Consider the following 26,554-nt stretch of genomic DNA (forward strand, 5'->3'; position numbering starts at 1 on the left):
TATTTTCTTGTGGTGATATTCTCTTTGTCAGCATCCCTCAGGTTTGTGAAAAAATGCTACCGCTGGAGCACAGCCAGCAGTTGTAGGTAATTTCCCTGTAGTCCATAAGGTAGAAGAACACCTGGCAGGAACGGGCGAGGCCAGGAGACCAACTTCAACTCCTCACTATCACTGAACCCAGGCACTCTCTTTCCCCGCCTGTCCTGAGCCCTAGATCTAAACACGAGTCTGTTGTAAGCCTGATGATATGAGCTCAGATTTGTTCCAGATCACTGGGTATTCTGCAGCAGTGAAAAGCAGCCACGATCTTTCTTTGCTAGGAGGCCAGTCCAGGCCAATAAAGTCCTAAAGGCAAACTGCACAAGCCATGCTGGGCTGAGCAGATTCAGTGCAATTTATACCTCCCTGTGCTAGCTGAAGTGGCCAGCCTAAAATGCTGTGTACTTTTACGACTGTGAATCTCAACGGAAACCTCTTACTTTCATGCAGCAATTTAAGATGAACACTGAAGCATCAAAAGGAGGTGAATTAAATAGTTCTGTTCAAGTGGAGAACTTACAAACAAACGGTTTATTTATAAAAAGCATCACAAGGAGCTGCATGCCCAGCTTCAGCGGAATAATGTCTTCCAGGAAAGGAAAGACTGACATGATTGCTGACCCCTTACATTGTGTTATAGCCTCTGTGAAACCACAGATAGGAAAAACACTGACCCTCAGTGTTTGAAGTGAGTTGTCTATGCCCTTGTCCTGAAGGAGAAAAGCAAGGGTAGCACTCACACTGAATCCATAGACAGCTCTCTCAGGCTAAGTGGTTAATTGTGTACGGACAAACGCAGCCGTGATGGCGATAGCAGCATTTACTACTCCTGCCTGCTGGGTAACTGTTGAATGGTGTTTATGCTTTTCACTGGAGGAGCAAAGAGATAAAAGCCACTCCAGATACTGGAGCCCTGCCAGGTTCTCAGGACTCTCCAGAATTTTGAATCACAAAGCCACTTTTATCAGGTTCTTTTATTCCTCTTGTCTGTCTTTGCTGACACAGCAAGGATGAAACCTATTGCTTAAAAGCAACCTGGAGTACAGCTGCCTCTGCAAGGGTAAGAGGAGACCCGAGCAAAGCTTTCACGAGGGCAAGCTCTCCCACTTTACAACAGGCCACTGACCTCGAGCTAGCCAGATGAGGCAAGCTGAGTGGAACTTGCTTTCGAGGTATTGAAGTTCCTTCAGAAAACCAGAGTGCTGGGCTGCTCAAAGGGATTTTGGAAGCATGTTTAGGCCATAGCCCTGTTAACTGGGAATAAGCACAAGAGAGCAGGGAGGGTGGGAAGAGCCCGAGAGCATCACCAACGAGCTGTTCTGATGAAGGCGGGCTGGAGGCATCGCACCGTGCTGGAACTGCCAGCGCAGAGGATACCAGAAATTATGTTGTGAAACCCCACTTTTATATTTTTGAGAGCTAAACACAAAATACCACAGAAAATGTTTATCAGAGAACCCTGGGAAAAAAAGAAGGAAGCAGAGTAAACAAAACAACAGACTAGGAAAGGAGAGAAAGCAAACAAATTAGTGGTTTTTAAACAAATCAGTTAGTGTTACACTAACTATGTAAATTAGTCTTAGAGCAAGAGATCTTACATATAAACACTCATGAAATTCCTGAGAAGGCTCTTTGTCAAACTTAAAAATGGCACACGCGCATTTTTCCTCCTGAGAAGAAAGCATACTGTAATAACAAGCCTTGATTCACCACTATATTACTCTGGTTTTATTCTAAAACAAGTGAAAATAAGCTGCCCTTGATTATTTGTTGCGACCAGGGAATCTGGGTTGGTTTTTTTTTCCCCTCTTCCCCCCCCAACCCCAAGAAATTCCATTGGAAAAGATATTTTAAAAAACCCGTGATTACCTGATACTGCCACAGAGGGAACGCTTGGTTCTCCATAGCCAAATTCATTGACAGCCACCACCCGAAATTCATAGGTCACACCCTGTTTGAGTTTGTCCAGGCCGACTGTGTAGGAGGTAGCACTGCGAGGGATGTCCTTCACAAACATGTCCCACAGTCCTTCATCTAGGAAAGCAGCAAGGAGAGAAATGGCATGAACTGTGCGACTTGGCACTTCCTTCTGCTCATTGAAAAAAATTGTCATTAATTGTGCGTTTCAACCACAGGCAGTGGACACGCTTACCTGAAGGCTGCTCAGTGATACACGCAAACGTCAGAATGCCCTGCAAGACCCCATCTGTAAAGGCATTTATTCATGATGGGGTCTTATAATAGCCCAGATGGAAGGAGATCTCCTCTAAAATCTGCAGCAGCACCCACAGTGACCTGAGCTGGCTAGAGCAGCTGCCAGCCATCTGGGTCCCTCCTCATCAGGTAAGGTCACCCCGTCAGCATGCCTGTTATTTGACAGAGCAAGTAAACCCAAAGCAACCTGCTACATTAATGAGTCCTAATCGCACAGGTTTTGCCTGCTTTTTACATTGCAAAACTGACTTCACTATCGAAGTGCGTAGGCTAGGCTTTGCAGCCTCACGTAAGATTTGGGTCTTGGCGGGAAGTACTGTGGCCTTGCATGAACTGGTGCCTGCTGGACTGGTGTCACTGGAGTGCTGCCTGCTTCACAATATCAATAGTGATATGTCCTTCGCATGCGCTGGCCCACAGCGTGGCACGGCCCGCAAAGCGAGACAGCCGGCACTGCACTTCTGTGCCATGCATTTTTAAACAGGAATGAGTTTTTGTTTGTATTATAAACCTCTCAAAGATGTTAGAAGCAGAATGCCATCTTGATGAGAGTATTTCAGTAGGGTAACCTCAGTTCTCAACAGCCATGCTGACATTGATCCTGATGCGCATCCTGACCAGGCACCGTTCTGGTCCCTGATCCATACCTGTAATCTTATATTCACTTGACTACAATGGAAAGAACTTTCAACAAGATGGATGCTGTTACCAGTAAGAACAAAACCAACTATAATTTAAAATGTCAGTCAATAATTTTGAGTGCAGGAATCAAACATTAATCTAAACGGACTGTTTTTCAGTAACAATTGGTGCCCAGCACTTTTGCTGACAGAACGGAGTTGCTGTCTGTGCATGGGGCCAAACTCTCAGCTAGCCTAAGCCAGCGTAGCTCTTACAGATCTGACCTCACACGTATCCCATTGGGCTTTTATTTTGAGTTATCAAAGCTGTTCGAGCAACGTCTATTTTTCTCTGCATGTCCCACAGCAATAGGAATACGACGATAACCTCTCCATAGATACGACTCCAGCACAGGAGCCGCCTGCTTTGAAAGAAAGTCCTCTGCACTGTGAGTTTCAAGCATCAGCATGACTCCTGTAGCTTGAGGTGTTATCAAGGTAACCATAAAGCAGGAGCCAGCAGCACTACCCTCAGCAACTTGTTCCGCTGCCGCAACGTAAGGCAGGAACCTGTTCTCATTTGCTTGGCATTTACCTGAGTGTAAACTAATTGGAGTCACCGCAGTGATTCCAGAATGGTGCTGGTGTAAGGGAGCAAAATTTGGCCCTTAGCCGACTTCTGTGCAACAGGGAATAGCAGCAGAGATGGATTGATTAACACTGCAGGTGCATTTCCATGTGAATGTTTTAACTTTGGCATCGGTAAATATTGGCTCGGTAATTTGTACCGTGCTGCACATCTAGCAACACACACAATGACTAACAACCCCCAAACTACGTCTTTTCTGATCATGAGGATTGGCAGTCTCAGTGGATGCAAAAAGCAGGCTGAAATGTTATTGTTCCAGCTACATTTGAGAAATACCAAAGAACAATAAAAATAGGTAATTTTTCTGTCATGCTTAAAATTCAGACCAATACATTATTCACCAGCATGATCAGAGTATAATGAAGTTATCATAATGTACCATTGTTATGTATTAGTTGGATATTACAATGGCTATAAAACAAGAGATAAAATATTGACTTCCCTTTTAAAGGGCAATAGAAGGCTAGATTATTTCTACCACGTAAACTTACAATGTAATAAAAAGGGAGCTTGGGATTTAGTTTCTCGGAAGAGGGTGGAGTGAGGGATGCATTTTCAAAGTCAGATTGTTGCAACCACCAATACTAGGAAGATGCATCTCAGACTATAAAATATTGCCATAATTGCTAGAATTGCCTGAGCTTTCATAAACACATTTGTAAACAGCAATAAGAGAATTTGAGCCCATTGTGAATTGTCTGAAAAGCAATTTGTTTGCATTGAAAGCCACTTAAATGGGGGAAGAAGAGGCAACAATAAAAATGAATGTTCAACGCTCACTGCAACAAACACAACCGTTCACGCACACACTTTCTCACTCATTTTCTCAAACGTATCAGGGTGCACAGCGCGGAATATCCAACAGACCAAGAAGTGTAAATTTAAGCACTCTAAAGCTTGCAGGAAGTTGGGAAAACTACCCTTGAAAAGTCAACATTGCATTTCCACCTCTCTGTCCCCTTGGCTATGGTTGTGATGGTGTGGGGCAGCAAAGGCTGCTGGTGGATGTTTCTTCAGAGGGATTCCTGTCTCACAGGGACTCAGAGATGCTCTGGCTGGTGGCCATATCTTCTCTGGCCAACTCCCCTTTCATTCATTGAAAGAATCTTTGCCCAAACTTTTTTTTCCTGGGGTAGGAAACAGGGCTTGGCCAAGATGGGACCCAGCGTGTGATCCTTGGGATCCCAGAGAGGTGCTGATGCAGCTACAGTGGTCAGAAGTCTGCACAGTGGCAGCCTGGAAGGGGGGACATCCTTACGTCTCCTCCACTGCTGACCCCAAGCCAATGCTATGCACAGGCTAGTCTGTGGCTTCCCAAGCCCTGGCCAACAAGATTTTTAATTCCAGAGCCCCAATTAATTTATCATATCTCCATCTTGAATATTCAGGCCCCTCTTTGTAGACAGAGATCATAATCAGATATATCCAAACTAAAAAAGCATTTATTTCAGTGGTGAACTTGGAGATTAAATATTGAACACACACTTGTAAATTCATTCACTGCATCTCTTCCCCCATCCCTCAAAACTAGGTTTGCTCTAAATGTTAGAAGTTCAGCTGAAAGAGAATTCATTAGAAGGTCACTTGTGATAGCAAAGATTGGCCTTTAAGTTCAGTAGAAAATCATTAGTACGCCATACACAGTATTTTCCACTCAGTTTAGGGACGAAAGATGCATGTGCCGCGGTTGGGATATCAACTGGGTATTAACTCATAGAAACCACTGAGAAAAGCAAAGTTTGCAACACTGGACTCCCACAAAGAGGTGCAAGGCTCAGCCAGCGCCCGTCGATGGCCCGAGAGAGGCAGCACAGCCGGCAGCGGGGACGGACTCGCACTGCTCGCAAATGCTTTTCCTTCAACAACAGCTGTCCCTTTCTTCGTTTCGCATTGCCTTTCACTGGGCACTCGGCCTCTTAAGAGAGGCCTAAACGTGTGATGGAAAAGGGAGGGCTCCTCAAAAAAAAAATTTTTTCTTTGCTTCTTGTTTCTATCAACGCTTCGCCAGACCCTGTCCCAGCCTTATTTCCTGCTGACATGAGATTTGATCTTCGTCTCCCAGCCTTGACTCCTCCATCCAATTTGGGAGCGAGGCACGTGCATGGGGAGAAGATCTGAATAACAGGGGAAGGTGCAACCACCTCTGACCTAACAGGATGTCCAGCCTGCCCCAGCCGCCCTCCCGGGCCGGGCGCCGGCCGTCCTGCGTCAGCGAGGAGCAGCGCTGCAGGTTGCAGCCATGCCCAGCACCCACTGGCCAGCCTGGCTTCACAGGCAATTCATCGGGGTCTCCGCGCTGAGTAAAACCGCCCGTCAGTAAAGAAGGCTCCCGGCTCTGCTAACTCAGGCCACTAACAAACAACTGCCGGGCTGCTGCTGGGGAGATGGAAAGCTGTCAAGTTATTCGGGTCTTAAACACCAGCTTTCCGCTCTTGGAGTAAGAGGAGAGCTGTGCTGTAAAACTTTCTCCTAATTGCACATTAGGAGGTTTATGAGGGGAGAAGCAGCTGAGAGTTAAGGAGCGGCTGAATGCAGGTAGTGTTCCTCCTAAGAGGACAAAATTAAAACGTGGATGTATTTGTCAGAGGCAAAGGGCTGGATTATCATGCAAACTAGCAAAAGGACAAGAATGGGAAGTGAAGGCTGACAAACTGTCAGCCTCAGCATGTCGTTCACGAGCAGAAGCGAACCAAAGGCCCCATGGCAGATGCCGGCAATGCAGCTGCACCCTTCACTTTGAATTTACTGACTTCTGCTGGTTTGTGTCCATGTTTGACACTGCACTCCCTCATTTGTTTAAAAATAAATAGAAAAGGAAGAAAACATAAAAACATTACTCAAGACACCAGAAAGGAAACTAAAGTGAGATCTGCCCTCGGGGTGTGGGAAGTAAAAACCAGCATTTCTGGGAAGGACAATCCCCGCTCCAAGTAGGTGGGTTCTTCCCCGAAACGTCTGCTGCCTTCATGGAACTAATCCTCTGGGGGAGCAAAAGAAAACACTTTCCTGACTTACCTATGTCCTAGGCCCATGATTTGTGGCTGATCTGACGTTTAACCGGCCTGTTCATGCCAGCCGGAGTGCTAGAAATTTTATTATTGGAAGCATGTTAAGATGCAATTCTCTCCCACTGGGCTTAAGTCATCCCCTGCTTGGGAAAAGCAACCAAACAAGACCCAAAACACACCATGGGGAGAGGAAGCAGAAGAAGAAATCTATATCGGCTTGTCCTGGGTCGGTGGCTTTTCCTGAGGTGACACAAGCCATGGAAGCATAGTGACTGAACACCTACATGGCTGCCCTGCAGCTCGGGATGACTGCAGGAGGCAAATACATGCATGACGGTGTCATGCTTGGCAGTTATGTATCCGCTTGCACTCCTGGCAGCGTGGATCCCTAGGCCGTTATGCAAAACCACCTGCTTTGTAGATAGGGGATAATTGGGAAGGCAAGTCTGTGTGTGAGACTGCTTGGTACTTCACCGGCCACGTGCCTGCCCACTAAAGCACAGTCCAGAGAGAGAAGCCTTGGATATGGCATGGGGTTGGGAACAGAGGGGTGAAACCAGCTTCTCCGGCAGCACTGGGAACCTTAACATCGTTGTGCCATTTCTGTCTTTTCCTCTATACGTAAAAACCGAGGACATGATCTAATACCCGTTCCTTAGCCAGCCTAGTTGATGTCTAGAGAGCGCTTACGATGGCAGTGACAGAGGCTGCTTAATTGCATTTCTTGTAATGCACAAGGAGCTAAACTGGAAGCCATTTCTCCGGGGACAGAGAAGTTGAAGGAAAAGAAAAACTCTTCTGTTTCTGTAATGTCTTCCTCTAGCACAGATCACTCTGGAAAAAATATTGGTTCGCCTGCTCCATCCCTGTGTCTGAGTATATTCAAAATGCAGAGGAGGTAGTCAGCCTGGTCACCTTCCATAAATCGGGGAGAGAAATGGGGAGATCAAATGAACAATCTCAGCTGCCTGCTGCCACCATTGCTAAACCCAGCAGGGCAGCCGGAGCCCTGGGAGACACAGCAGGGCACTGAAAAATTCAGAGGGAAGTGACAAAAGGGGGTAGGGCTTGCCATTTCTGACAGAAAGCCACCCTCCTACTCTGATGGCAGAGTCTTGGCAGGGAGCTACAGCAGGGAAAATGAGATGATACAGCATTTAACGTTTGGGGTAATGAGGCCTATAATAGATGACACTTGAGATGTGAAACACTAAGGTAGTGGTATTGCATTTAAATATTGGCAACAAGCTAAAGCTTTTCATCTGTCTGTTCAATGCCCCTTTTTTGATCTCAGAAGGACAAATATATCTTTTCCTTCCTTGATTTTATGTGAAGGGCACAAGTCAACTGCTCTTCTCTTGGACAACAACTCCTTAAAAACAAAGGTTGCTCCAATCCACACTCTACTACCCATATAAATCAACGTGCAGAAGCAAATTCTTAGATTTATATTAAAAGAGAAGCTGCTCTGAATGACCAGCCCTGACAGGAGGAATTAGTTCCCTGCTTTTGTTAAGCTCGTAATTCAGAATTCAAACTCCTCCGTGCAGAGATGAGGAAGAAAAGCGGCACAGAAAGGAAGCTGACGCTTGGGTGAAAGAAGCAAACGTTCCAATTAGTCTGTCTCCTCTCCTGGATCACATTTCACGCTTCCTACAGCTGCAACCAGAACGAAGGATGAGAATCCAGCATACAAATGCCTAGTTCATTTGCTACAGCAGCATGAACAGGATTAAAATAATCTGAAGAGGAATTAAATGCCTCAACAGTCAGGTTGCAAGAGCAGGAGAATAAGACCTCTTCTGTGTGTTTCCAGGATCAGTGGAGTGGGGCCAGCAGAAGTGACCCAGGGTTAATGCAGCTCAGACCTGCCTTGGAGGAGCTATTTTCTTCCTCCTCAAAAAGAGTGGGCCACAAATCCTACATCCTTAGCCATGAACTGTAAACTGTTCGTTCACGTCCAACAGTGAGACAAGCCCAGGAACATCGGATGAGTTTGCAATGTCACCACTCACATGAGTTGAATTTCCAGCTTGCAGACAATCTGTACGTGGCTGCAGGTTTCCCTCTAAAATGCTCTTACTCAAAAAACCCTGTCTGGGGAAGCATAAGCTGGTAAGTCAACTTCAACAAACAGTTTCAATTTAACTTGCTACCTAAACAATGCTGTTCAAATAAGACAGGGTATTTTCTACCTATGAAGAAATAAGGGCAGAAATCAATAAGGTGATATAAGGGAAATAGAATCACAGCGGTGTCACGCCTCTAATTAAAAAAAAAAATTCTTGATCGCTCTGGGAAACTCCAGTGCTTTGAGAAGGTACACATTTTCCTTCACTTTGCTTTGAAAACAATTGTCAAGTAAATGACAGAAATTAGGAAGAAATTTTAGGGTCACGGCAGAGCCTCTCTACAGAGCAAAGTCTATCAGGTGCAAGTATGGAAATCTGCATCTTCAGTGATGACCACAGAAATGCAGGCAATGATTTTGTTACTGGTCTGGTTAAAGGTAATTAAAATCATTGGTTTTAAATGCAACCTTACGTTCAAGACACGTACAAGAAACAGTTAGGATCCTTTATATATTCAAACAGATAAGCGTTCATTTAATCAATATATAATCAAGCAATGTGCAAGCACCTAGAAGTAAAAAAAGAAAGAACAAGCAGCCAATGTGGATATGTCAAGTATAAATCATGTCTAATTTTGTTCTGTGACAGGGTAGCAGACCTTGTCAATAGAGGAGAAAGAGCAGACATCATCTATCCCGACTTCAGCAAAGCTTTTGACATTGTGACATTCAAACACGGCCTACGTGAAACAAGAATCTGGTAGATGCATCACCGTCTGGAAAACTGTACTCGGTGAATGGTTATCAACATGCACTGTCAGAGCGGAGGGAAATTATCGAGTGAGATTACACAGGGGTCTGGCAGCATTCACTGGTTTTTGTTAATGTCTTGGTTACCAGAAAGCGTGCACTTACTGAATTTGCAAGGGGTAGCAAGCTGGGAGAGGCTGTGAACAGGCTGGAGCATATGCCTACTGTTAAAATGACAGTGTCCAACTGGGGAAATATTCTGGAAAAAGCAGAGAGCGGCTTCAGTAAGATGCAAATCCCAGAAGCAAAGGAGCTCTGGGAAAGCACCAAGAAAAACTGTCGTGATGGGGGGATTCGTTTCCCCCCGCAACGCCCGCCCTGCAGTACAAATGGGGAAAGCGGTGCATAAGTGGTGCTAAAGTCCTGGCCCTGTTATTAACAGGGAAATAGTAATTATCTGCTGTGTTCTGCTGCAGAGGAGGACAGATCTCTATCTGTGGTCCTTAAAATACAGTTTGCAAGTACTTATTGGTCCTTGCACATGAAAGGTGCTGTAAGAATTTAAGTGAGTTTTAATTATTAACTATATCTGCTCATCAGTTGGATGATTTACCAGTGATTTAGTACAGTGAAAGCCAGAGCACTCAAGGTAATTTTCTGTGACTACTCCTAAACAGGAGAAAATCTGCTAAACCACATAATAAACCAGCAACAGTTTAATACTGGCTGGCAACAGCATTCTCTCACAAAATCCCATTATGTTACTGGGATGACAAACCAGCTCTCCACCGCAGGATGGGTTTCAGCATGGACTGAAGGAAGGCAACTCATGACATCAAGCTCTCCGTGTTTCCCATGGCTTACCTGAGGGTCGTGCCTCTATAATGTACCCAGTCGTGGGTTTTTCTCCTGAATCTCCCTCAGTCCATTGTAGCGTCAGCCCAGAAGCAGATTTTGTCACCAGAATTTCCTGGGGCGAGCCAGGAGACCCTGAAGGATGAAACGAGAATAGCAAATGGTGGTGGTATCACACAGAGTGCAGTATGCTTCATTTCTTCTACTGATATAGGGGAAAAGAATTATCTAGAAGTATTGGTCAACATATAGACAACATAAACCAGCTCAACGGGCTATTGACCGAAGTTTTTCACTAGTTCTAGTACCAGCAGTTACGTATCAACGGCTGGGGTTTACAGGTACCTGTGTTAAGAAGGAAAGAGAAAAAACACTCTAATTTTAGCCATTAGCATATCTGCAGAGTTTGCACGTTGCCACTGCTATTTCTGACTTCAGAGGTGAAACCAGCCTCCGAGTTTCAAGGAGACGTTCGTGGGGACATCCGCCTGCCCACTCGCTTGGGAAAATGCCACGGCCGTGTCAGAGAGGATTCCTGCTTTATTCTGTCTGTGGTGAGGCATGAGAATTAGACTGTGGATCCACAGTGCTGCTGTCCCAGATAATGGCTACGGAGGGTACTGTGATAAAATGAAAGCTTGCTGGCACCCAGAAGGGTGGAATTGCCAGACGTGGCTCTGATGGAGAGAGCAAATATTTCCCTGAGCTGGAAAAGAAGCAAAAAATCAGAAATGTGACTGTTGCATTGATGTTCCGTGATTTACTGGACAGGCTTGTATCATTGGAGGGCATTTGCCTTGTTAGATTATCTGTTTTTCAAAATCACTGATCAAATAAGAAAACAAACTCTTTTGGTACACACAGTGAACCAAGCTGGTGGTGTTCAGCCTGTAGCTCCTCTTGACATATCGGGAAATTCACAGACCTCTCCCTCTACATAAGCCAAAGCGTCAGGAGAGAATAATTGTAAATTCTTTCTGGCTTTAAATCCAGGAACCTCTGCTGGTTTCGGCGGAGTTATTCCAGTTCTGACTCCAGCGCAGAGCAGTACAGTCAGAATTATGCACCACACTGTCAGGCTGCAGCTTTGAAATCCCTGGCTAGCCCATCTGTGTTATGATTTATTCACACTGTTTTGTTTATTCACATCAGACTTCTAGATTTCAGGAAAAACGGAAACACGTTTTTCATGGGCACTTGCGAAACCCACTGAATGATGTCCTCAGCTCCTGTGACTCAACTTCTCCTTGGTTTGGAAATTCACGTTAAGCCCCGAGTGCACTATTCCCCGCTGTTGGACCGCATTTGTGTAACTGATCTGGCTTGCGACATGGTTTTATGGTTCCACTTACCTTCTGCTGGCCCAGCTGTGACGTTGGCTTGCAGTTCAGGTCCATAGGCAATGGTTTGGGCTTGCACTCTGAATAAATAGGTCATGCCCTTGGTGAGGTCTCGGACCTTCAACCAGCGTTGCCAGTTCCCTTTAATGTCCACGGTCACCACCTTACTCACCCCTGGAGAGACACACAGATAAAAAACTAAGAGAAGGTTGCAATGCAAAAAAAGAAATCAAGTGGAGCTTATTACATCTAGATGGTAAGTAAAATTATCTAACAGTTTGCTAAGAAAGTATTTCTTACAATTAACAGGAGTTTAAGTAGTGATAATAGCCAATTTTCAGCACTGGTAAGTATAATTAGAGTTTAAGCTTGATAAGTGGGTACTGACAAGAAAAAAAACCTTACAACACAACTGGGAAATTACCAAGAGACTACATGCAACTTCACTAATTACTCTGGGAAGAAAGGAGGAGGTAAATGAAGAGGACCGCATGTTGCAGATTGCTTCCTAAGCAAGTGTTTCTCCGCCGCTTCTTTGCCAAGTAACCTGCAACATTGCCTGGAGGAGGAAACAAGGGCCAGGTTCTTTCCTTTCATCTTGTCCTGTCATTTCCACCATTACCAAGCGAATGCAGAATGAAGGATGGATATCTCACAGGTGACCTGTGGGTATAAATGCCACTGCAACAGGGGATGCAATCAAAGCACTATTAGCTCCGACAAGGCTGAAGTCATGACTTGTGTTTCACTCTTCCCACTCTTTAAGAATTTTTCGTACCCAGATGAATTAAAATCAGTGCTGTTTCCTTCATCTATGTTCATAGCTAGTTTCACGTTTTGGTTCTCACTGCTGCGTAAAGGGCAGAGCGGCAATGAGTGCTTTGAAAAAAAAACCCAAACCCTAGTTTTCATTTAAATTTTCTAAAAGTAAGTCAATGGAAATAATTTGATTTATAAAATGTTTTACAGAACAGAAAGTTTGACTTTACAGAGTTCTTTTGGCATTTTTCTGGTTCTCCAGATGTATATAACACATTTCAAACCAAGAATATAGGAAGCGGGAAAATATTTTTCCCACTAGAGAAGGCAGCTTGCTAGTTTGTCTTTCCAGAAAAATGCAGAAGGAAGCTTTTTCAATTCAGATGCTTATTTTATGCAAATCAAGATGCTTCTTTCAGTTTTTATCAGTTAAATAAAGAATAATGTCCAAGCGATTTCTCTTCAAAGTTTTCTCCCAGATAAAATTTATAACTCAGGGAATCTTTCCTTGCTTAAGAAGGAAGCAGAAGTGGTGCTCCCTCCTTCCCTAGGTGCACTATTTCATTTCTCCAAGACAAATCAGGAAGCGTTTGTCATTTTGAAGTTATGTTTCAAAAAAAAGGAACTGTTAAAAAAGGCTCCAGGGCAACTTTGTTGTCTATTTTTGTGTAAAACATAACCCTGTAAAGCTTAAACAATAAAAGGTCAAACAGGGAGAAGACTGTGCTAAAGAGCAGATCGCTGGTAGGAAGTTTTGCAAAATACGCAGGTTCGAAACGGTGGCTCGTGAGTGGGAAGGCAGGAGGCGTCACAACGGCGAGGATGCTCAGCCGAAAATCACGAACGGGTGAAAAGTCCAAAGATGCAGGAAAAAAGCTCCAGGGGGTCTGGTCCATCCCTATCGCTGCATTGTAGTGGAGGAACTGGCACGGAGGAATGCGAGACCCGGGGCTGGAAGGGCCCTCTGGGATCGTGGGGTCTGGCAGCTGCCAGCCCCGCAAGCCTTGCCGCCTGCATTCAGCACCGTTACGTGCTCCATCTTCAAACGAGTATAGCTTTACCTTGCTCTCTAAATAAAGGAGCATGGCTTTTCTATCGGAGGAACATGATAGCATTGAGGGAGGGATTACTTACCATGGTGGGAGAGTAAATACGTTTGCTGAAAGAAAAATGTTGTCACAAGAGCAAATGGGTAGAAACTGGAAAATAAATTTAGGCAAAAATTTAGAATCTGAGGAAAAGCCCTCCATAACCTCCCTGCTCACATCAGAAATCTTCTTCAGGGGAAAGGGAGACAAACTGGAGTCAGAGATAGCACAGGCAGAGGTGGGGAAGAGAAGAAAAGAAAACAAAGATTCTGAGGATGTTAAGTCAAATGCATGCAGGAAAACATGATCTGACACTTCCATATTTTCAGGGGAAAAAATGTGTTCTTAAACCTCGTGTTGGAATGAATAAAAGGCAGGAAATGCCCAAACAGCCCAAACCTCCTGCATACCCTGTGCACATTTCTTGGTCAGAATTAGAAATTCTTTCTGCATTAGCTCTTTGTGCTCAGACCTGCCAGCTGTAAAGGCTGAAAGTGCTTTTATTCGCATGTTTTCATCCCTGAATATAACTTTCTCAGTGCATGAGACATGGATATTCAGGCAATATAGATCTTTATTCCTTACAGAAGAAGCAAATATGAATGATTGATATCCTTATTTCTTTGGGAAAGAGTTTAAAATGGATTGGCAATGGCTAAAATTACTCTCCCTGCTGTCACACTGCCAAAGTTGGACATCCTATTGAACTATTGGCGATCTACCAGGAATATAAAAATATTAGTAAGACCATCCACAAAGTGGACAGATACAAAGTTTGTGGATGGTCTTACTAATATTTTTATATCTTTGTAATCTTTTCTAATTCACCTTTGGAATGAATTTACGCTTGCTTTCAGAGAAATTGCCAAATCCTTCTCTGTTGCCGTTCTGGCAAATTAATGAGGCATTTGTGGCCACCACATTGTTGTGGTCTAGCTTAAATCTAGTGCTGGGTTAAAAATGCTGCTTGAAAACTCCCTGTAAACAGACACAACTAAATCCCTATCGCAGTTATTCTCCCCTGTCAAAAGTGGCAGTGGTACCAGTGATGACTAGCACATTTGATGCCTGGGCAATCTTTGCGATAACAGAAGTGACACATGATGTGATAAGCAACACAAATGTGTCTGACGACTATTCTGGGATGGAGCCTACTCAGCAATTTCAGAGCGCAACGTGGGGAGACAATCAGGCACTCTCACAGGCTGAGTTTCCTCTTCACCCGTACCAGGTAACGACGGCCGTAAAATGACTTTTCAAATCACACAGAATATAGTTTGTGCAAGAAAATAAGAGAGGACAGACAAAAGCTATATTCCACAATATTACGGTTTGCTGAACAGTTTTGGCAAAAGCAGAATTGTTTTACTTACCCTCTGCCACCTGGCTTCTCTTGGAAAACAGCAGAGAGCAAGTAGGAAATTGGACAGAGATAAAAGATACTACAGTGCTTTTCTGTCATTTCCCCATGAATATGTATGATCGGAGGTCTTTCTTACCCTGGACGGGAGCCAAAGGCTCATAGACTACTCGATAACCCTGCAGGACTCCATTTGCTGCTGTCGGCTCGCCCCAAGACACATTGAGTGTAGTGCAAGTGATTTCAGAGAACGCCAAGAAGCTGGGAGCACTGGGTGCTGAAAGGATTACAAATAGATTGAATTGCAGTAGGAGTAGTCAATCTGGTATACATATATATTATAAAACATTGGTTTATTTGCCCAGCCTAAATCTAAAGGAAACGAGTTGAGAATGGGATTTGTCAATTGTATCCAAATGTCCTGTAATCAGTCAGAAACCCAGCCTGTTCTAAAAAAAGCAGCCACTCAGCTGCGAAGCTGAACCTCAAAAGCAAGCAAGGAGATAGGACGCAGAAGGGAAAGACCCTGAGAAGGGTGCTATGTGAGCACACAGCCCGAGTGCACACCTCCTCTTCATAGCCACCGCCAAGGGCATTGCCTTCACCCTGTGCTGGAGCGCTCCCACCACGGTCACGTCCAGCACAGAGACAGCTCAGTCTGACTGGGTGGCTGCCGATTCAGCTTTAAAAAAAAAAAAAAAAAAAAAGGAGGAATTATAAAAAGCACAATAATTCACAGGACTTTTTGGGCAATTTTGAGGTACTGGAGATTAGTTCCTTCAGATTTTCAGATGTGATAGCAGAGGCCAGAAACAGACCCACAGACAGTTTCCTTCTGGACCAGCTTGTGAAGGGACTGGTCCTTCTGCCAGTCCATTCTCGTTTCTGCTGTTTCGTTCCCTTTCCCACGTGGTCCACTTATTTGACCCTTTTTTCCCCTCCAAGACCATTACGATGTAATGACACATCCGAAAGCTAAATCTAAACACCAGTGCCCTCCTGCATCCACCCATTTCCCTTAGCCACTGCCCAGTTACACTCTGGTCATCACCAAGTCTGTGCTTTGAGACAAGACAACGATCCCATACCCGCCTGGTGTGTCCTGCCCTGCGAGGGGCTGCTCCTGGGGCCGTCCCCGGCTGCGTTGAAGGCGGAGATGCAGACCATGTACCGTGTGTGGCTGGTCAGGTTTTTGAGCCGGACGGTTGTCTCCGGGAGGAAAAGGACCTTCACTTTCTCCGTGTCATTTAGGATGTCGCTCTCCCAGTAATAAATCTGTTGGGACAGTGAAATGTTTTAGTATATCCTACACCTAGAAAATATCTGGGTGTTGCAGCTATAAAAGATCAGGAAGATGGCACAGTCTTGCTCTGGACTTCTCTGTTAAATGGGACACTAACACTTTTCACCATGTGCCCAATCTTTTCTCTTCCTTTGGCAAATTCCCCTGAGTCCAGTGACCATGTAGCTGAGTATATCACTCAGAAATAGAGCACAGGCAGAAGAATATGGCCTAATGACAGCAGATATGAGCTGCCAGAGTTCAGCAATGTGAACTCTGCAGAGAGGTCAGTTTTTAAATTCTCCCTGAAATGCTAGCTGCCTGTCAGCACTGGCATCCTGATACGATGGTCCATAATTCACCTCTGTATGCGCACAACGGTTTCACCATTTATGTTCACAGGACAGCCAAGCAAACGCCTGCCTGAAGAGGGTAATAAAGACTTTCCCTAAAGTTCCTTGAGGTACTGTTCCCCATTCTTCCCTTACATAATTTTTATCTTGATGCCATAAAATTAGGTTTGGAGAAGTTGTTTCCAAGAGGAAAAGTGGTGCCAGCCCTACTTATTGGACAGGCCTGGCAGCGAGAGCGTTACAACAGGCCAAAGCAAGCCAGAAAGTTGCGAGAACGAGCCAAGGCAAGACTCCACCTTGGCTCTACAAGCCTAGCTGTTAGAGCCATCTATATACGTACAAAAGGAAAAGAACATGAATTGATATATAAGGATGCTTGTTACTGCCAAGAAGGGATGCCAGATTATTCACATTGGCTTGGCTTTTCTTCGCTTATGGACCTAAATTCATGGAGAGAGGCAGAGCCAGACACTGAACCCAAGCCAAGCTCCAGTGTTTGTAGACTTGCCCATTTCCACTCTCTGAGGGCCCATTCTCATGCTGGAGAAGCTAAACAACATGCCTCTGCAACGTGCTCATCTCCTATGAACCAAACACAATTAATACCATGATTTAATTTTGTTAAAGTTAAGGAAATGAAATAATTCTTCCGAAATCTGACCTGGCTGAGGCTTCTAGCTTGGAGAAAGTTCTGATTTTCCTAATGGCTTTTAACATTTGATAGATAGAAAGCTCAGTTAATTTTCTTCGATACGTTTCTTGCCCCGAGCTCTTGTGTGTCTGTTGCTTTTTGGAGCAGATATGTTGCCTGCATAAGTGGAGCTGCCTCCTTATCTGCATACCCTGTTTCCCCACGCTCTCCTTCTCCACAAATAGCAACACACTTTTCCTTTTCTCCCCCCCAATCTCATTCTCTTTCTTTTGGTTTTGGGACTTAGTGCCATTTCCGTACTGCAGTCTGAATGCTGTTTTAATTTGCCCTATGCAGTGAGGGCAACTGTAGTTTGTAGAGCTATCTCACAAGTAATAGCAATGCCAAGGAAGATAAATGAAACCAGTAGAAACAGGAGGATTGCCTTGTAGCCTTGGATGTTCCCATTTTGGCTGTCGGCAGGAGGGGGGTCCCAGGTGAGCTCCAGCTGGCTTGCAGAAAGGGAGTTTACTTGGATGTTCTGTGGGGCCAGGGCTGGTGCTAGAGAGAAAGGAGGACAGAAGAATTAATAGTGACAAGCAGAACTAGTTCATATCCAGGTTGCAATTTTCCATTTGCAGAAAGACCCAGGACAGACTCTGTTTACACCGCAAGCCAGCTAACAGAGTCAGCCCTGGAGGTATCTATATCACAGGGAATTCTCAGCACACGTGGACGGAGGAGCCGCCGAGCCTCTGGACGTGGTTATGTTCTGTTCCACACAGACTGGGTTAGACATTGAATCAACTCAATCCTGCCAGCAGCTTTGGAGAAGACAGGAGATTTTTCTCTTCATTCTATAGTAACGTTTGGGGCTTGCCTTTGGCAGTGGCACTGCGCTCCTGACCGGCCACTCTTGAAAGTAACCGAGAGCAAGGCAGCCCCCTTGCCACCGTCAGCCTGGCCTCCCACTCAGCAGCAAGTCTTTAGAACAGCCTGCTTGCAAGGCTGCGAGACTCAGGGCCAAAATACTGCCTAAAATTACCTCCCAAACCAGTCAGACGCTAATCAATTCGACTAATATTTTATGCATGACAAAATGACTTTTAGTTTGCTATTTGTTAGCTTTGATTATACCTTCACATATACATGCTGGCCCTCTTTGGCTCCTGATGGCATTTCTTCTTTGCATTGTGCCATGCTAGAAAACTAATCATTGAGCGCACCTGGGTCACACCAGCCTTCCCGTTGTCGGAATCCAACTTGGTGCAGGTGGATTTTCTTCCCCGGTGGCTAGCGAGGACGGTCTGTTTTCCCGACCTGCTGTCTCTGCCGCCGGCAGGTCTTAACAAAACAGCACATGTTCTGTTTACAGAAAAGGTGCCGAAGCACGTCCTGTTCAAACTCCAGAAGTAAGAAGAGAAAGGCAGGGCAAAGGGTACGCTTCTCCTTTCTCTGTGTTCACGGTGCCGTAGCCTTCATCCAGACCACCTGAGAAAGCTGCCTCTTTTCTCTCGGCCCCTTTATGGGCCATAAATAGAAGCGATAAAACATTCACTACTTGAGTTAGATAGCCCCGGTTATCTGTTCCTCTGGAGACTTCCTTCTTTAGAGAGAATGACCTTCATAAGTCACACTTTTCTACCAATACTCCCTCCCCCCAGAGTTATAAAATAAAATAGTAATTAACACCCACTCAGCCTGACACCAACTATTTATTTTGCTCTAACTGTGTGGTTTCCATATTATCACTGCCCACCCTGCCGTTAATGGAAATGTTAATAACCAGCGCCAGGTTGTTGTGACAGATGCTTGGGCTCATTATCAGAAATTCTTATTTACCGCTCCATTAAACGACAGAATCGCACAAAAAAACAATTCAATCAAAACTAACTGGAGGAATTTTAACAGCCACATTAATAATCCAAAACATAAATAAAGTTAATGTCTTTTGCATGTTTGCCATCGGCAACTCTATTGCAAAATTATTGCTGTACAATTAAAACGTAAAAGGCAAAATTGAAAATAGCCTTTATCCCCGTGCTTAGTTAAAACTATTTATTTTGTTTGTTTGTTTCCTTTTCAGCTGTAGCGAATGCACGAGGTGACAATGACCATCAGTAAAATACAGCTTTGTTCACAGGGGTGCACTGGTCTAATTGCTGCCCTGTCTTCTGCGCTTGGCGGAGGAGCGAAGGGAGCAGCTAGCCGGCTGGCTGGCTGCGTTCACTGCACCGTGGGGCTGTTCCATTAAGGACCGAAAATCTCAAGATTTTGAGACTTTCACAGCACACATCAGAGTGCGAGGCCGAACTGGTCACACAGTACAAACCTGAAAATACATCTCGGAGATTTGCAGATGGTGACATGCTCAGGGAAACAGGAATATGTACAATCACAGAAGAAAATGGATCACTTTAGCAATGCATTTTCTTTCTAGGTAGTGACACTACTGTCTGTTCTGAGCTGACAGCTTCAAAGTGCTCTCAATAGCCAGGTCTGAAGCAGCATCTACAATAGTATTTTTCTTTGGATCCCATGTGTTGGCCTGGAACAATTGCTGCTTCCGAGATGCGACCATTAGAAGAGCTGGTGTGCACAGTCCGCTGCCAGAAAAACACCGCTTGTCCTTAAACCCTTTTTGGAGCACGTCTAAGAAACACAATGGTTAAAAACTGCCAGTGATCATTCTCCACTGACATGCTCGCTGCTGGAGCTGCACTTTTGCTGGCACGGCAGTGGAAAATTTGATGGGAGGAAAAAAAAAAAGGCGATGTGGAAAAAGACATTTCTCTTCGCTACCCCAGAGCCTCGACGAGATGCAAATTGTTTGGTTTTCTGCCCTGTGAGTCTGTCCCTCTGTTCAACTTTCAAAGGCTGATGTGTCCCTCCTCTTCTAAGCACAGATTTCTTGTTGACAGCAAGGGACAGCAGGAAAGTGCTGCTGATGCTTGATGTGGCTCTGTGCAGACAGCACGTTACATTAAGGGTGAAATGAAATACTTCAAAAAGAAGGAAACACATCCCTAAAGACTCTACCTGTTTGAAACCATTCACTGAACGTATGGATAGCCTGTGCCAATAAAAGCAAGTGCATTTTAAAGGTGAATTAAAAAGCCTTTTACCTTCTAGGAATGCAGTTCAAGATTACTGAGCTCTGAATTTTTTCATGGCCCTTGAAATCACAAATACATAAAAAGCAAGGTTAAAGCTGCATATCTCACACTGCTTTAGGTGTTAGTGACATTATCAACTATAGCAGGAGTGACACAGACCCCTGAGGGTCCAAACTCAGCTCTTGGCAGGTAGAAAGCATTTCACTTGCCTGAAAAAAAAAGTATGTATTCATGAAGTCTAATTCTGTGCACGTATCCTGCCTTGGAATCTCATGCAGATATTTGTAAACATTTCTTTTCTTATCTGATTTCAATTCACCTTTGACATTGCCTCCTTGAAACTCCCTCTCAGCCAAAAAATAAGGAGGAAGGCTGAGCAGGTTGTACAGTAATTAGTGAAAAACCATCATCAGCTATGGACTGGGATGATATTGGCAGGATCATGTAAAGACAACAAATCTATCTGGAAATGCAAGAGTCAAAATGAGCCCATGAATAAAGTGACACATCTAAATCCACATTTAAACATATCACTGCCCTCATTTTCCAGTCGTACTGAACAGCCTCAGCTCACGCTGCAGTCAATTTGAGCTTGCAAATGCTTATAACCTTTAAAGAGAAGGTGCTTAAAATCCCCAGTGGCCTGCCCGCACCGGAGCTCCGTGCATTGCAGAAAGGTTCACCTTAGTTTTTCTTGCTGCTTGCTTGGGATATTTGCTCTCTGGGATGTGTGGCACCAAGAGCTTTTCATCAAGATGAAAGTACTATTCCTTTTCTTAGTGACAGTTGCCACGATGCTCTGTAGCACGGGTAGGCTACAAATCCTTGTGATTCATTGGGTAAACTTAATAACTGTTTTTATGAAGCATTCCTTGCTGCTCTTACATCTGCTCCAATTTCTGGGGAGCAAAGAATTTCTCCTCTACTGGTTTTCTAATGGTTTCTATAATGCCAGCATTATGTCAGGAAATTCACAGACAAGTCTGGGACAAGATTCCCCGATACTCATGCCATTTAAATAATCATGCAGGCAAAAAATGAGGAGAAAAATGCAGTGAAAGAGACTGAAGATTTTCTGTGCATCAGCTTGATCCCACAGTTCCAAACAATCCCAAGCAAATTTCTCTTTTGTAAAGACTTCTGATCCTTTTCTATCTAGCAAGCATTTTTCCCCCCAGTTCATCAAAGCATGCTTTTGTGAACATGCCTGCTTTTATTCCCTAGTAATCAATATATTTGCATTTTGGTGTTAGCACCTAGAGGCCAGAATCTCATTGCACAATGTGTTGCATAAACACAGAACAAAGAGACAGCTCCAGGCCTAAAAAGCCTCTAATCTGTATGCCTCCATGTTATGGAGGGGCGGCTGCAGGATGTTCTGACGTATCAGCCATAATCTTATCTACCTAGTGAGCAACAACAAGAGAGAAGACACAGCAATAGTCAATGTAGCGTGTGCTGACAATTAAAGCATGCACACGCAGCACCTCCGAAGTTTACACGCTGGTTCCTGGCACACACGGTCATGAAAAATACAGCTGGAAAGGATTTGGAGAGGGCTCAGACATCCATCCTCCTGCGTCACACCGAGATCAGCTCGGCTGGTCAGATGTTTGTGTAATCTCAATCACTGACCTCTTTCCAGATTCCCCTGCCATCCCCACACAAACTCTGCCAGCATATCCCTATTTTAATAACTCTTAAAATAACTCTCAGGTTATTATTTTTTTTTTAAATGTCTAGCCTAAACCATCCTCACCGTATTGAAGTTCTGTCCCTGCAGCGGCACGGAGAACAAATTGTTTCTTCTCCTGTTGCGGCCACTGCCCTCAAGTTATGGCGTGGATAAGCAACAGTTAAGTGGATTATAAAAGCCAAACACAACAAAACAAACAGAAGGTCACAAGATAAAACAGCGAGACTGATCTGCAGAATGGGCAAAGTGAAACGCAAGAGGTTTTCTTGCAGTATGGGCTTAGAGAAGGAACGCAAGGATGGTACCTCCCAAGAAAGAAGAGAGGTGTATCTGTGGATGTTTGCAGTCACTCCTTCCACGAAGGAAAAGCAGCGTGAGAGAAAAACGTTCAGTGTTTATTGGCCATTTTCTTACAGTGTCTGCAAAAGAGAGGTGGGAGCGAGGAACGCTTCCCCGTGCAGCAGTACCTCTGTGCCATCAGGAATGCTGCGTGAGCGATGCTGATTAGTTCAATAACAATTAGTTAATTGTGCTTCAAAACCAGCTACTGTGAAGCTGCTTTCCGCTGTGACAAAGCGACACAAGCTATATTTAGAATATAAAAGATGTTTCCCACCAGTTTCTGGCTGTTTTAAGCTAGGCTACATTTTGTGATGGAAGTACACGTTTTGTCCAAGGACTGCACTTTCTGGGGTTACTCAGATGTATTTCAGATGCAGTAAGACAGGCAGACCCACGTACAAAAGATGTGGGTCTTAACCCCTCCAATGCAACTGCATTTGCTAACGTTGGACCTGAGTGCTCCTACCCTCTTACTCAGGCATGACAATTTGGCATCAAAACCTAGTGCTCTGCCAGTTATTAACTGCGGCAGGCTTGTGTCACCCTGCAGCTTGAAATGAGTCTCAGGAAAGGAGCAATCTGGTCTCCCTCAACTTTGAGAAGCCCAGCCTCCTACTGGGGGGGTGTGTGTGTAAAGCAGCTGGAAATAGCCAGGTTTTAAATAGGAAATAATCCTTTTTTCAGGGCTGTTGATATGTGTGATATATGTGTTGGTTTACATGGTTGTATAGATCAGTGTAAGAGAAATTGAAACATTTCCTAGTGTACAAGAGACCAATGGAAGTCAATACAAGAAGAACTTGAACAACATCTATCTCACCCTCATGAACACTGATGAAGAGGGAGCACAAGCTAATCAATGCAAAAAGAGAAGGATAAACAGAAAAACCTGCCTTGGTGGAGAAGAAGGGGTGGAGAGGAGAAAGAGAATAGCTGTCAGGATGGGGACTTTGGGAATCCAGCACACCCGCAATTGCTTTACTCTGTGCCATATTATTCGGGTAGGCAAATGCTTGGCCTCATCCCTGTATACTACATTTAGTACAGTAGCTGTGTTTTGCCACATCAAATTTTTAAGGGTGTTAAAGTCATGAAAAAGCATAAATAAAAGCAGCTGTAAATGGTACCCAGATGTAACATCCCCAGCTTCTTTGCTTAGCACTGGGAAGCTTCCCAACATTGCCTAGGCATGTCTTCAAGCATCTGCAGAGATATGAGAGGGAGGCAGGGGTGGAAGGAGGAAAGAAGGAGAGATGACATTGACCACACATATTGGAAAAACATTGAAATGAAACAAGGACTAGAAATGGAGTATCCTTTCCATGGATCCAGACTCTAGGAGGTTATCTGCCAATGCCATTTTTTTGAACTGAGGAGGCAATCGTGTTCTGAGGAAACCTCCACGGATATGACTTATTCATGAAGAACCTTCATAAACTGGCAAGTGACTCAAGCAGAAGTAATTCTCATCCTGTCCCTCACCATCTCTTCCAGCGGTGGTGAGAACACTGTTGCTGTGATTACTAATCTTTTAACATGGGGTTCAGATTTCCCAATGAGCCATGTGCAATCCAGGATTTTCATGGGACAGACACGATCCGAGTGATGCAGAAAAAGTTACCGCATTACAATGCCTACCACTGAGGCGAATCTCATGGAGCAGTACTGTGAAATAGTTAGAGCCTGCAAACAAAAACTACACACTTTTCTTTTGCTGAAGCCCACAGTTCTACTTAGCTAATACAAACCTAAAATAGGCTATCACATTGCATACTGGGATTATCCATCAAGGGACTGAGGGCGCCTGGCCCAAAAATAAAGCCCTTACAGAACTGTCAGACTGCCTCTGCAAAGGGCATACAGGTGGTTAAAACAAGAAGGCGGAAAATAATAAAATGAGCTTTTTCCTCTATTTCTTTTGTGTCAACAAGGATATGATCACACACAGGCAGGCAGCCCATCAGTCAGCAGAGACGGACCCATGAGCAGGAACAGCAAGAGTCTGACAAGCATTAGGTATGCGTAAACAAACATACAGGCATAAACCTACAAGCTAAAATCCCCTCTCACTTACATCAATGCAAATTAGGGTTAGCTCTGCTAAAGCTAGTAGAGCTAACCCAGTGTGAAAGTCGTGTAACTGAGAGCAGTGTCAGCTCTGATGAGCGCAGGATTCACCCCCCAGGAGGTACTGAAGGTTGTCCAAGGGTGCAAGGGATGGTGAAGAACTGCTGAGTGTTTGATGCTCTGGCCTGATCCTCCCTCATGTGCACTGGGAGGAGTGGGAGCAGCACCGGGTGGGAAAGCACCGCTCTCTTAAAAAAGTCTACCCATTAGACAGAGGCAAAATTACCTACTTCAGACTATTTCCCCAGGCCCTCTGGTTCCCAGGACTCCTCCTCCTCCATTTATAGTCATGTTCCACTCATTATAATTTGTTAATCCCACACTCTAATATCATAATACCACAGGTTCATGGCAGCCGACAAAAGCACCGACTTAATGTTCACTAACAGTAACGGCAGCACCTACTAAAGCCTAATAAGCATCGACAACTCCTTATGCTCCACTAAAGTCAAGAGAGCGTATCAAATAATTAGGGTGAATCTCCACTGGGTTTGCCATATACCAAATGTTAAAAGCCGTATCAGAATAAAGTCAAACTGAGCAGGTGAGATCTGCCACTGCGATAACCTTTCGCTGTGGCTTTAATACAAGTTTGGGTAGCTGACCCCCATGAGGAATTAATTTAGGATTCAGAGATTGCAATGGTCAGGGAACCCCAGGGATCCCACAGAGGACTATGACCGTGTGCTCCTGGGGAGAGAGAGATTAAATTTACGTTTTCTCGACTCTGAGTGAGAGATTTCTCTTTCTTTCTTTATTTTACAGTTGTAGCATCCCCAAGTTCATTACTGTGGTCCTATACCCCCATATCATCTCAGTGTCCAGATTGCTGTGGCCAAAATGTTTTAGAGTATTGCTAATTCATGCTTTCATAAGAAAAAATGGCAACTTTTTTGTTTTCAGTCTACAACAGGCAACCTGAAATGCCTCCAGTTCCGTGATTGACAATGGATACAGCAAACAGATGTCAGAAAAGAAAACCAACTGTGTTCTCTACAGCTGGCTTCACAGCAAAGCCGTACAGAGGAGGCAAAGCCACGGGAGTTGAGACCCATATGAAAATACTTAGAACATTTTGCTCACATATCCCAGGATGACTGAAAACAAGCAGAGCAGGACTGCACAATTAGAGGGATGGCTGCAAATATAACCCTTTAGTCAAAGATACTCCAACTCCAGCCTGTGTCTGCTTGAATGTGAGTTATCAGCCAGGGGCTTCCCCACTTCTTTACCAGTGCAATTTATGGTCCGTTTTACTTTACTACTGTTTGCTCATGTTTTTGAAAGGAAGGTTAATTCCTTTGCTTTTAATGGAGTAGCTCTGCTGTTAGTTCGGTAAGGCTTTGCATACACAATCAGGCTTCTCATCCCTCTGCCCTCTGTGTACCGTGCAGGGCTATCCCTGCACTCAGTTCTTCACAGGCCATGTAACACTGCAGCAGAACAGCTAATTTGTCCTACCACTCCCACTGCTGCTTGCACCAACTACAGAACAAAGACAGGAGTCCTGATGATGGATTTGAGTACGGAGAGTCTGTCCGTCTCGGGCTACAGTCGGTATCGAAAATCGCCATCAAATTGTTGGGTTTATGAGATGGAAGTTCATCATCCGAGCAAAACGTCGCGTGGCAATTGCAGCCCAACGCCACCCACACCAGCAATAGCAGTGGCAGAGATAAGCAAGCGCAGTTGATCAAAAACTGATGATATTTTTGCTTGGACAGAAACATCTTTCCTCCATTGAGACGTGATAAAAAGAGGCAATTACACCAGAGCTAAGCAGGAGCTGCCGCACTGTATAAAGCATTGTGCTGTACCAAAGGCTGCTTATGACCAATATTAACAACTTAATGAGCTGTTAATGAGGCGCGCATTCAGCTTTTACTTGCAGCACGAAAACACTGCAAATCATTTTAGGGAGCTTCTGGATTGTCAATGGAGAATTAAAGATGTCAAATAAGCCCATCAAATCTATGTCTCAATCTGGACACTGCTTTCCAGTGCATTCTCTTAAAATTCCTTTTCCTATATGGTAGAATAACTTGCTTTGACAGCAGTACGACTCTCACTTAGACTTTGCTTCCTTCTGCCTTGACATTAGATTTCAGTCTCCAGAGAGCTGCAGGGATGTCTTTTTGACATGTTGACATTAAGGACACTTCTTCCACAGACTCACACTGGCACGGTTACTTTCTGTCTTACCATTATAAGAGCAGCTACTGAGCTAAGATACTGAATTTGGAAGTTTAATTAT

General features: G+C 44.5%; 1 protein-coding gene across 4 annotated transcripts in view; it reads right to left on the minus strand.

Moving 5' to 3' along the window:
• SDK1 (sidekick cell adhesion molecule 1) overlaps positions 1-26,554 on the minus strand; it is a 427,429-nt gene that overhangs the window by 16,282 nt on the left and 384,593 nt on the right. For 3 of the 4 annotated variants that reach the window (XM_072878276.1, XM_072878277.1, XM_072878278.1), the window contains 6 exons: positions 17,465-17,580; positions 15,842-16,028; positions 14,893-15,030; positions 11,559-11,720; positions 10,216-10,341; positions 1,909-2,073 (listed from right to left, as the gene is read on the minus strand). In XM_072878276.1, coding sequence (XP_072734377.1) covers positions 1,909-2,073; positions 10,216-10,341; positions 11,559-11,720; positions 14,893-15,030; positions 15,842-16,028; positions 17,465-17,580 — 894 coding nt within the window. Of the gene's footprint in view, positions 1-1,908; positions 2,074-8,559; positions 8,628-10,215; positions 10,342-11,558; positions 11,721-14,892; positions 15,031-15,841; positions 16,029-17,464; positions 17,581-26,554 lie in introns of those variants that run through there. The other variant, XM_072878279.1, reaches the window with a different exon arrangement.

This window comes from Ciconia boyciana, chromosome 13 (genome assembly GCF_034638445.1).
Source record: "Ciconia boyciana chromosome 13, ASM3463844v1, whole genome shotgun sequence".
NCBI lineage: Eukaryota > Metazoa > Chordata > Aves > Ciconiiformes > Ciconiidae > Ciconia > Ciconia boyciana.